Source organism: Cygnus olor, chromosome 4, assembly GCF_009769625.2.
Source record: "Cygnus olor isolate bCygOlo1 chromosome 4, bCygOlo1.pri.v2, whole genome shotgun sequence".
NCBI lineage: Eukaryota > Metazoa > Chordata > Aves > Anseriformes > Anatidae > Cygnus > Cygnus olor.
Window position 1 is genome coordinate 47,295,396 of NC_049172.1, and position 12,431 is coordinate 47,307,826.

The 12,431-nt window shown below is 42.3% G+C and overlaps 1 protein-coding gene across 3 annotated transcripts in view; it reads right to left on the reverse strand.

The window, feature by feature from the left end:
- G3BP2 (G3BP stress granule assembly factor 2) overlaps positions 1–12,431 on the reverse strand; it is a 28,261-nt gene that overhangs the window by 12,878 nt on the left and 2,952 nt on the right. For all 3 annotated transcript variants that reach the window (XM_040555643.1, XM_040555642.1, XM_040555641.1), the window contains exons 2-6: positions 8,026–8,144; positions 4,162–4,243; positions 3,109–3,282; positions 2,081–2,171; positions 1,170–1,272 (exon numbers count right to left, since the gene is read on the reverse strand). In XM_040555643.1, coding sequence (XP_040411577.1) covers positions 1,170–1,272; positions 2,081–2,171; positions 3,109–3,282; positions 4,162–4,243; positions 8,026–8,120 — 545 coding nt within the window. In that variant the 5' untranslated portion in view covers positions 8,121–8,144. The remainder of the gene's footprint in view (positions 1–1,169; positions 1,273–2,080; positions 2,172–3,108; positions 3,283–4,161; positions 4,244–8,025; positions 8,145–12,431) is intronic.

A 12,431-nucleotide genomic window follows, 5' to 3' on the forward strand; every position in this document is an offset into this window, starting at 1 on the left:
CATGAAAAGCACTACATCAGCAGCATCAAAGTAGCGCTACTGCTGATGCACTTAATGGACATCATCTAATAATTTCATAAACATACATATTTTTTGAATAAGGAATCCAGTCAGTCGGTTCTGCTTGTCTGAAACACATACCTAAGCTTTGAAAAAAGCATTTCAAAACATAACAAAAAGTATTTTTCACATAAAAACATGAAGAAACTTCTTTTTTTTTTCTTGTCTTGTTTAGATTTTAAGACACTCAGGGCAGAAGCCTATTCTTCCAGTACAACTGTACAGCAACTTCTCAAAAATTCATTTTTCCTCTCAGATTCAAGTGCCAGCTTAATTTGAGGACTAATATATCATTAGCCACCCTTTTGTTAAATCACCTGTTTATATAAGTTACATTGTACCACCAACTCGCTATTTTAGTTTAATCACAGAATCACAGAATTGTAGGGGTTGGAAGGGACCCCAGCAAAGAGTCTCCGATCACTAAGACTCTCCACCCTTTTTTTGTGGCACTGGTTTTGATGCAGTGCCCTGTCCAGCCCCGCTCCCTATGCTTCCCCCAATCTTGACATGCTTCTCGGGGTTGCTTCCCAGGTTCTGACTACTGTCCAGACCCTCAACCTTTTCCTGCTCGAGAGCCTCGAATCTATTACCCAGGGACACCGTGGGGGTTGGTGGCACCGTGGGTGTCAGGGGCAGACGCCTCTTTCTGCTTCGAGCTGAGACGAGGGTCCAGCCCCTTTCCTCTTATGGGCGGTCAAGACCTCTGTCCTGCAGGTGAGCAGCTGGGTCAGCTACTACCCCATGTAGGGACTTAGGAGGGGGCTGCTGGGCATCAGCAGGGGCAGGTTTACACCTCCTATCAGTCTCCCTCAGAAACTCCCAGGAGCCCCTCAGGCTGCCAATTTCTCGCTGCAATAGATGAAAACTACATTACATTTTACATGATGAAAAATACATTAAGCACATGTATTTACTACCTTTTCACCTCACATTTGTAACTAGAAGTGAAAACAACTAACAAACATGAGAACATCCACTACTTCCTCTCTCCATTTGATATCCAATGTTTCAAAAATAATGTTAACATAGCATAGATCACAGCACACCAGTTTAAATGTAGTTTTTACTTAAAAAAGCAATGCCACATAATAACATGGACATCTTACGTTACAGGGTGGTTTTCATAGTAAGTGCTGCTTGCATTTTCTTGCACCGGTTCAGGAGATGGTTGTCTTTCCTCCTGTTCCTCCTCCACCTCTTCTTCAGACTCTGACACAAGAGAAAAAATTCCTTGAACACCTCTGCAAGCATATGCAAGTTGCACTTGAAATACAAGCATGTTGAACTAGTAGTAAACAAAAGAATGCTTCATCAACAAAATAAGGCAAGAATTAGCTGCAAGGAGAGATGGAAGACCCTTCTGTTCTTTCAAGAGGCTTTGTTATTGTTTTCACAAAAAGGAGACACTAAAGACATACTGCTGCTAAGTTCTGGGAGGAGGGTTTAAGGATCTTTAAAGCAGCAGATGGTTTTCATATGTTGGCAGTAAAAGAGAAACACTGTATTATTAGCTCTTAAATCACAGTTCCTAAAACTAAGAAGATAAACCTCAAATAGAAGAGCAACGTTTTGCCTAAGGTGTTTTGTTCTATTTTATTCTATTGAGTTCTGTTCTATTCTATTGAGATAAAAGAAATTCCAGCTTTAGAATGCACACATACATACATTCCAGTTGTACTCTCTTTGGCTCAGTGGACAAGGTGGGAAAAAACCCATCCAGAATAATAAAGCCAAGTTCAGCCAACGTATTGAAATGAACTACTGAATGTGATGATGATATAAAAGAGAAAGACAGCTCATAGTGAAAAGCCAGTTAAATTTTATTCACAACATTGTATCTACAAATTTGATTGACCAGAGAAACCAAGTCTACTGAATGAAACTGAGCTGCAGCAAAGTGCTATCGCTCACTACTTCCATTCTGTACCAAGCCTCACCTGCCCTAAGCCAGTTTAGTCCCTGAAGGAACTGGATAGATAGAACAACACAAAATTAACACCACAAGTACAGTTCTCACCTTCATCAAGTTCTCCTTCTGAATCTCCAAATACTTCATCTTCGTACCTGAAGATATCGTTATGTACATAGAACTTGTTTGGAACAGACCCCTGTAAAAGAGCAACATGCATTTTTTTTGCGTATACAATATATTAGCAGTCAGCAACTCCTATGGATGAGAGGTCTAAGCTTTGGGAGTACAAGCCAACATTTTGGAATAGGATTATTTCATAATGGCATTTTCCAAGTGACACCTTTTCTTTAAGCTAGCAACTGAATGGTAACTTCTGACCAAATTAAAAACAATGTTTCAAGCAAAAAGTAACACTTTGCTAATTCACAACAATCATCCCTACTGCCTAAAGGTAAGCCCCTCCATCTCATCAAGTCACCTGTGGAATTTTCTGTTCTGGTAAAGCCTTATAATAAAAAAAAAAAAAAAAAAAGGAATGAAATTCCACAGGGTGACTGTATGCTTAAACTGCTGCATAGGAAAACAATGAAGCAAATCAACAAGGTTCTAGAACATGAATGATCAATCAACCACACAATAGTTTGCGATGGAAAGGGGGAAGGATGTAGGAAAAAAATAATAAAAGCAACTCTTTATCATAACACAGCTCTGCTCTCACTCAGAACTGAATTTGAGCAGTAACTTGCAAAGCAGTAACATGCTTACATGTGACAACAAACTTCAATCAAGTACAGAACTATGCTGGAGACATGATCTGCAGAGCTGACCATTATTTTTTCACTTGTGCAAATAGCAGTTTCCAAAAGCAAGCTTCAATTTGTATTTGCATTACTACTACAATACCTCAAATCTAAAAAAGTTCAGGACAGGTCCTATACACTCATTTCTCTGCACGCACATAATCATAGAATGGTTTGGTGGGCATTATTTATTTATTTATTATTTAATGATAGCCTCTGGGCTAAGCTTTAAAAGCCAGACAGTATCTTCTGTCCCAGTATGGCAGTTTGTGTTCATAGGCCATGTTTTCATCACTGCTCTTGGAAGTTAAAGACAATCTTGCCGATACTTACTTCTGGAGCAAGTACAAAAGTCTGCATGAACTTCCTCATCGGCTGCCCGTTGTTTGACAGCTCCCCCATAACTTGCACAACCACCCCATCGCTCAGAGTAGCGTGAGCATCCACATGACGGATCTTGGTGTGGCACTCACTGAACTGTAGTGACATCACTTTCTTGTGTATCTCCTAGAAGCAAATAGTTACATTTTAGCTACATTGAGTTCCCTACCTATTGAAAAGCTCTAAATATCTCTAAGTGTCAGTTAACATCAAAAAGCAGCCCATTGAAGCTCAAAGGTAAATACAGGAACCCTGAACCATCTTTCACTGTGAAGAATCTACATGAGCTCATGTGATTTTGTGCTTAGAGCGAAAAAAAAAAACACAACACAAACAACCCTCCTCCCCCCCCAAAAAAAACCCTATGCATCTATCAAGTACCCAAATATCACAGCAGTGAGTAACATCTGCACTGTCATGATTTTCCTACTGCCAAACCAGGTTCTGCTGGTGAAAAGAGAAGCAACAAAACCTCATCTGGGCTCAAAGCAACACTGCTCAAAGATGCAGCCACCACATGACAGATGCTCCTAGATGGTAGACGTTATTTTGATAAAAAGCTACAGCCACAGCAAAAAGATGTGTTTTCTGGACTTAGCTTGCTTCTTCTAAAGTTATCTTCCATTACAAGACACGTCTACCCACAGAAGAATTTGCTAACATACAGATTTCAATTTAATTCCCCGAGATCAAAGTCGTTTCACCTAGAAACCACGTCTAACTGAAACACGATACACCTAGAGGGCTAGTCTAACAGGTCCTCTTGATTTTGTTTCCCTCCCTAAATATCATTTCTGCAGTCCAGATGCAGAGCTGATCTATCAAACGCAACCCACAGTAAGAGCATCAACTACCAAGAACATTTAGGCCTCTGAACAGGAGGCAGTACCAGAATACACTATTTCCCAGGTAAGAAAGTCCAACTAATTGATTACAGAAAATGACCAATGTATACAGTAAGCTCTGCACATTAGTGAGGACTTCAGGACCAATTTGGATACGCACAGCTTGACCGTACACTGCTTCTTGTGGTTTCCCACTGGCATCCAGTCCTCCATGGACATAAGAAGAGTTCCTGCCATAAAACCTGCAAGTGAAGAGATGTAATGAAATTCATGCCAATGAAAAAAAAAAATAAGAACAAAATCCAACAAGTATTTTAGCCACAAATTACAGAGCTCAAGGCAGTAGGAATTTCAGGGCAAGCGACGATTCAAGATATACCCACCACGTCTCAGGCTCCAAGGGTACAGAAACAAAGAAGATGAACGTTCAGAAGTCCAGCTTGCCCACTATGGTCAAGGTGGCTGTTTCAGCTAGAGGCTCCCCCAAAACTGAAGTCACCTGCCTGGGTTAGTCACACTCCCCCGAACACGTGACCCTGGGGAGGAACAACCTCTCCTCTGGACCCTGGTCCTCTTCAACACTTCCTGTACTTCACCTACCTCTTCAGTATACCACTATTACCCACCTCTGTACTTTATCTATGAAATATCACTTCCTTTAAGTGTTTCCACCAGCCCATTCTCACACATAACAGAAGGGATAGAGACTGTTTCTACCTAGCTAAACAAGCCAGTGCACAGGCTATGTTAAAATACAGAATTAAACACTTGAACTTGAGCATTTGCCATTTCTTGGTTTATCCCACTAAACCAAGAAACTCCTTCCAGTTCTAGTTGCTTGAAAATACCAATCCAAGATTTTAACTCCCATGATGTCCTTAGTGTCCAGAAACAATTCTGGGAAATATTTGACTTTTCTTTGGTACCAGCTGCATAACCCAATTGTTGAGCATGCTCTAGCACTTTCCCACAGCAAAGACAAACAAAAGTTCTGTTGCACCAGCTCGCAAACCAACGGGAAAACATCTATCAACTCTTTAAATTTCGAAGCAAGCCCCCTGACAGTCAGCACATCCTACCAAGTGCTTTCAGAGGGAGACCAGGAGTTTTAACTTGCTGCGTTTAACGAACTGTTCAAACTCTCTGGTAGGCAGAAAACATGAGCAGGATCTGCAAATTAGGAGAAGAGCACCCACCGAGTCCCCAGTTACATGGAAATATCCATTTTAAGTTAAGAAGCCAGTAAAGCCACACAAATTCATCTGAAGCGTGCCAGGCATGGCAACTACCCTGACTAAAACCCACTTGGAGGGCGAACCCATCTCTTCATACCCAAAGCCTGTGGATAAGCTCTGGATAAAGCATAATGACAGGACTTGGTGCGTTTCTCAAGCTTTTAGTAGGATAAACCAAGCGCATTAACACTTGCTGCCAAACTCCCTTACTCACTGCAAGAATAAATCCTTTTTCTTCTGACATCTAGCTCTGGGAAGCCCTGACTCCAAAATCTTTCTGTGGCAGTGAGCAAGTCGTCGCTTAGACTAACAGCAAGAGAAGGATCGTAGATAAGATGCTCTCTCAGAAGAGCCCCACTCGGACACAACGTACAGCCAAAGAACACAAAGGTAGATTTCCTCCCTATCCAAGCCTTACTGGAGAGGGGTAGCCACCCATGCAGCCCTGAAAAAGGGACAGAGGTGGCAGAGGTTAAAACTGCCTGGAAGATATTCTCCTCATCCAGCTCAACAAACAGCTATGATTTTAACAACTTGTTCATGCAAACCAGATCAAACCTCTAGGACAATCTGTGCAGAGGTATTGAAGAGAAATTTCACAGATGCTGTTCTTGGTGACGCTCGTGTCACCTTTCAAATGAACAGAGGATAGTGCTCGGGCACAGAGTGCCATCTGCACAGGGGAGCTTGTAGGATGGCTGCCACTGCAGCTCCCCAACCTCAGCAGGGTCACTCCAGGCAGCAGGTAACCAGCCAGTTATCCACAGCCCCTCAACTTTAAATGAGAAGAAAAATTCTGTCGAGTTCTTGGTTGAGAGCCCGTGATAAAAGGGCTCTATGGACAATTATAGGCTACAGAATTGCCCGTTCCCACTCAACGTACCAAGCACACAGCACAATTTGGCAAGCCGCATATCAGAACTTTTAGAGTAAAGCCTGAGACAGAGGGGTGGGAGTACTGCCTACCCTACTGCCTTCTGTAAAGCACCCAAGTCACCCTCAACATGCTACCTGTCTCCACAGACACATTTTTTCCTCACATGTAGCCTTCTGCCAATTTTGCATCACCCCAAAGTGGAAACATCCCCAATGTACTAGGAACACCAGCTCCATAATGCTCCCATAGCACGCGTTAATATCGATGGAACGGAATTACTGTTGTAATATGAAAGGGAAGCAGAGGGAAGGCCAGCCTGGAACAGCTGCCTGCTTTTCTTTGAAGCAGCTAGGGAAGAAACAGAGCAGCAGTATTTTGCTTTTTAAATCAAAACACACATCTACTCCCCTCCACGTCCAGCCAAGGTTATAATCACTATCATTACAGGTAAACACTCTTGCGAACAAAATCAAAGATTATTTTCAACACCACATTTGAGGCATGGGTCATTTACCCAACGTTCAACTACCACGAAAACAGAAATGTCACAAAAAGGAAAAGGCAACCTCACTGTACAATGGTGAGAGTTCTTCTACCTCTGGTGTTAAGCTGTAAAGCACAGCCTAATCATCCCTTATATACTAATTCTCTGTCCCTTTGTTTATGCAAACACTTTCTGGGAATTGAGGTAAAATGACAGCACACTTCCCAAGAAAGCTGTCTTACCAACTTCGGCTTTCCACGGTGCTTTCGCAGGCTGTTTAGGGAAATCACCCAGAAAAGACATGTGCGTAAGGAACGCAATCCTCGCTAAGAGCAAGCAGCAAGTCTGTGTATCAGGTATCGATGCGTGACACGGACATGTTTGTCCAGGTGTTGATCTGATCCAACCATTTTGTTAAAATTTCAGGGACAGGGAAAAAAATCTGCCATTACTGAAAATGCTACTTGTGATTTCTGTAAGACTTCGCAACACAGATTAGGAAAGCCCTAAATACACTGCTTGGACAATCTCACACCTTGAAATCTAAATTGAAACACAGAACAAACATGGTTCCACAGCAGTTCATTCACTTAAGACAACACCAGTTCATTTTCCCCACCTCAAAGCTACAGGTGAAAAGAGACATCATTCAAAAGACTGAAATATTAAGCTAGCTGTCAGGGAGCTCCAACTTGTTCTCAAACAGCTCAATTTTTCACCATCAACTTTATGTCAAGTTCTGAGTCAAGAGCAATCCAAGCAGTGATTGCTTAAAAAAAAGAAAAAGGAACAAAACCCAACACAACCAACACTTGCAACACTACTTTCAATGTTACTTCTTACAAGTCAGTGCTGCTCTAAGTCCAAATGTGGAAATACAAAATCTTAAGTGACAAACTGCATGTAGCCAAAATGTCATAAGAAAAAATAGGAAGGAACACATCCAGGGTACCGCTTAAATAGTGGACACAGGTAAATAAAACTACTGAACTGGTCACCTACCTTGTCCGGGCCCTGACTTTTATATCTCCAATCATGATCTGGATAAAAACTCCCCAGAGGCAATATAAAATATACGGTATCCTGAAATTATTATTGTGCTCATCTTAGGTGCTACATGCAAGTGCCTCCTCTGCCATGCTCCTTCCTTTTCTATCTTCTTATCAAACTATTTCTGTAATATGTCCACATTACCATCACATCAGTTAAGAAACAGTTCTCTCTTTCATGAAGGAAATACCTTGTAAACATTGGCCACATTTGGTTCTAGATCCTGAAGATTTTTTTTACGATGAATTATTTTCCGAAAGCCCAGAGGTTAGCCAGGTCAGTTTCCTGCCACACTCAGAAATTCTGTTTATCTCATTTGTGATGAAGAGTATGCACTTTTGTTCCAAAAGATGAGTTACTTTATTGTGAGAGCATTACCTGTGCAAGAAGTCAGGAGCTTTATTTAGAAGAGTGTAGTACTGTCTCACGAACTCCCGCCCTACGAGCAGGGGACTTGGCTTCTCCATCACCATTTCTTTGGTACACAGTGTCAAATGCTGTAATTAAAAATATTTGTGTTAGTTTGAAAAGAAGGCTGTGTATCACAACTTCCTCATAAAAGGATGAGCATAATAAAATTAGAAGTGAAACAATTATATGAACAGGAACTTAATTCAGGCACTTAACTCACCCTGACCTCCCTTTGAAAAAACAAAAAGATGTCTGTCAGTTCACATCCTATTTTGACTAAGAGGGAACGGCGCAAACAAATCAATTCTTGCTAAGTCCCTTATAAAACAGGCACTTCCCACCCCCTGCCCCAAAATGATACTTTTAAGTGTCTAGCACTATTTATTTAACATTTTGGCAATAAACTGAAGACAAACTAAAAATCTAAGACCAAGAGCACTACAAAACAAACATGAATACATTTTCTTAAGTCAGCCAGTATCATTTCTTTATCTCAAAGCAGATCTGCTTCAAAAAGCTCCTGACACATATGTAGTACAAAGAAGGTAGCACTGATATTGTGAAGTTGGAATGAAGTTGTGAATCCATAGGCTGGATTCACACTCCTTGAAGACTGGGAAGGGAAACCGGTATGTCCCAGAGATGACCAAAGCCTTAGGTTCCACATGTCCAGGCTAACTGCATTTCATATTTGCCACAGAAAAAATAATTTAGGTTGGAAAGGACTTCTGGAGGTCACCTGCTTCAACCCCCTGAGCACAGAACAACCTCTTTGTATCACATGGCCTGTTCTGCACATATTTACGCGTTAGCAATATGCAACTTCTGCTTGCAATTTGGGCAAGCTGGCTGTTATTTTAACACAGTCCACCTGGGAGAAGCATGGCTCCACGTTCTCCCAGCAGGTAGCTGAAAGCAGCAGTCATGTATCAGCCTGGTCTCTGTTCCCCAGCCCTCTGAGTCTCCTCTCTCCAGGTGCTCCAGCCCCAGCAGCCCTGGTGGTCCTAGGCCAGACCCATTCTGACCCATCGGCTCCTTCCTGTCCTGAGGAGTTAAAATCGGGGTTGACGAACTGGGTCTGGATGTTGCAAGAGGCAACTGGAAAGGACAAATCACCTCTGCTCACCCTGCTCCTGTTTACACCACCCGTAACGCCATCGCCCTTCATCACCGCGAGATTAGAGCGCTGACTCAAGCTCAGCTCTTCTGCCAGGACACCAAAGTCCATTCTATAAAGCTGCTTCTTAACCAGTCATCTCCCAGCCTTGACTTTTCCCTGGAGTTTTTCCATCCACATTCAGGACTCAGTCATTTCCCTTTACTGAACTTCCTGACGCTACTGTCAGCCACCTTCCCCAGCCTATCCCTCCAAAAATTTGCTGTGGACCACTGCAGCCCATCATCCACGTCACCAGCAAGGTGCTGAACAGCCCCAGCGTTGCCCCTGGAGAAATGTTTGCTACTTTGCTGGACTTTGTACCACTGATCACAACCTTTAGACGCTGACAGTGTGGTCAGTTCCTACCCATGGGCTCGCGTTAGGGTGCCTCAAGTCCCCCATGAGATCGCCCCCAGTTGCTGAAGGAAAGCTTTGCCTACTTTCTCTCTTTCAGAAAGCAAACCTGCAGGCAAGACAGCAGACAAAAATGACCAAGTGACCAAATTTTTGAACTTGGAGATAATCCTAAAATAAGATTTCTGCTTTGTTATCAAAATAACCTCAGCCCAAGGGACAATACAAAGGACTGCTCCCAGTCACAGCTGGCCAGGACAAAATGCACATGGGGAAATTTGCAAGTTAACTTCAGCTCAGAAGAGCCTGTAATTAAAGGTAATGTACACGTGAACACCAGCACAAACACACCATATCCTCCATCAACAGGGAACTGATGAAAAACAACAACAAAACAAAAACATCAAACATAAACTATACTTAGCTCAAAAAGTTTACTTTTAATGGACTGTCAAAATAACCTCAAGCTGTCAAGCAGAGCCACAAGGCAACACCAAGATCCATTACCAAATGCCGTTCGGCAGGAATCACACCCAAAGGAGCGGCCTCACAAACGTGCAGGCAAGGCAGTAGGCAAAGTCTGAAATACAAATTTTGAACCGTGAGAAACGAAAGCAGAAAACTTATTTAGGATTATCCAAAATCTCAGTTATAACCTTCCAAGGCTCTGGAGCACAGCATTAGCTGAGACTCGTAGCAGCCCCGGTTGGAAGCCATTTTGATCATCAGATCTAAAAAACAACGGCCCAGAATGCTATGGGACGCCAACGGCTTGAGCCTTGCCCATGCCCAGAGCTGGATCCTCCAAATAAACAAAATCTGAACAGCTTGAGGATCTTCCTGACCTGACTCATCCCACAGCAACGGCACACATGCGCGAATCTTACTGAGAAACCAACCTTAAAAGAATGATTTCTGTACATACACAAGTTTTACTGCTGCCCTAACCCCCAGCAGGTGATGAACACGGAACAATAATCACCACAAGCACTTGTGAGAGTCCACAAGGACAGAACTTTATAACTTTTTCCTTTTTTTAAGCAGAACCTGTTAAAAAGCAGATCATAGGCAGCACACATTCTTATGAATATAGCATTAGGCAAAGTACATATGTTAACAAATTGCTGGCATACCACAAGGAACACTGAAAATGCCTCTGGGTACAAAACATAATAATCTGTGACAAGTCATTACACGACATCAGATCACACTAGATCTTTTCTTCATTGGAAGCTGTGCTATTTCAGGAAAGGCTGCAGAAACCTTTTAGAAGATCTGAGAAAGGCAAATATGCAATAATCACACCGAGACAATTCTTCCCTAACAACCTCGAGGAGAAGTGGTTCTACATCCCAAACGAGATGGGTGCAGTCCCCCTCTGTCCATGGTTCAAGTGACAGCATGACTGGTTTACATCACAGGATGCTGGTATTTTACAGGATGTCTCAGTACAACTCTTCAACTGTCTCGGTGTTATTTCCTGCACCACCTCTTCAGACATCCCCACTGAGCTGCCAAAGGCTTTATGAAGCATTCAGGTCTCCAAGTTATGGTAAGGCAGTAAAATAAAAACGCAGGTACTGCTTGCTTTCCATCGCCATGGTTTTCAAAAGATTTCAATCTCCACACGTCCCAATTAGTACATCGCCTCCTCAAAGCCCAGGACCCAAGTCTAAGCAGGCCTGAGGGTTTTGGAGGTGAATGCCCAAGGGTAATTGAAGCTAAAACTTAACCTGCCAAATTTCCAACAATAGCTAAATTGCCAACAAAGGCAATTGCTGATCTGCATCAACAATTTAAACAGTTAAAAACTGTTGAAAACTGTTTAAATAACTTAAAAACCACAGTTATCTCCATGTTTTGCTGGGCACTAATGGAAGCCCCATAGATATGCACACTGTATAAAAGCTCTTTTTCCAGTTTTCATAGGTATGTATGTACACGCGAGTCAAGGAACGACGGCTAAGAAGGAATCCGAGCGTTTTTCTCACTTGAATAAAATGAACAACATTTTTAGATTAGCCTGAGCAGTCTTTGGGAAAGTGTCTTAATGAGAATTTACCGCTTGAGGCACTAGAGAATGTACTAGCCAGAAAGAAAACACTGAAACGGTGTTGGCAACACCAGAAATTACGAAAATTTGTCTGCTGGTTTCTTGACAGCACAACTGCTGTGCTAAAGAACCCCTTTCCATGCCATAAACTGAGGAAAGGCATGAGCTACCCAGATGAAGTCGCATGAACGCTCGCGCAATCACTGCTCGTCCGCAGACAGGACCAGACATGCTCAGCACCGTTACCTCAAACAACCAAGCCCTATCTTGAAAAACTTCTGTTATGTCCATGCTCTCTTTGCAAGAAAACAAAAGCAAACAGAGAGTTACCACAGAGGCGAACTGTTATTTGCATGTGAAGATAAGCAAATTAACAAAAACAGAAAGGAGGTTTTCTTTTGGAAAGCAACTGCAGGATAGCACTGAAATGACCAGTAACGTTAGGGTAACTTTGTGACAGCATCAAAGCTACGTTTGGTTAATTTCAGGTACAAGATTATTACAGACTTGGGTCAGCTCTGCAAAAAAATATCTTATGATGGCCTAGGATAGCAAATGTCAGCCATGACAACTAAAAGCGAGTTAGCCTTTGCAACTAAATGAAAGTGTTCAGACATAAAAGATGGAGACATAGCTGACACTAGGACTATTGTGCTCAAATACCCGGGTATCAACTGCTGCAATAATTTCTCCAATGCACGCTGAATTAATAGTGTGCAAATTTATTCAGCCTGCAATCATCTTTAGACACAAAACTTGCCTTTATTAAACTGTGTTTGTTAACCCTTCCTGGGGGGGGAAAAAAAA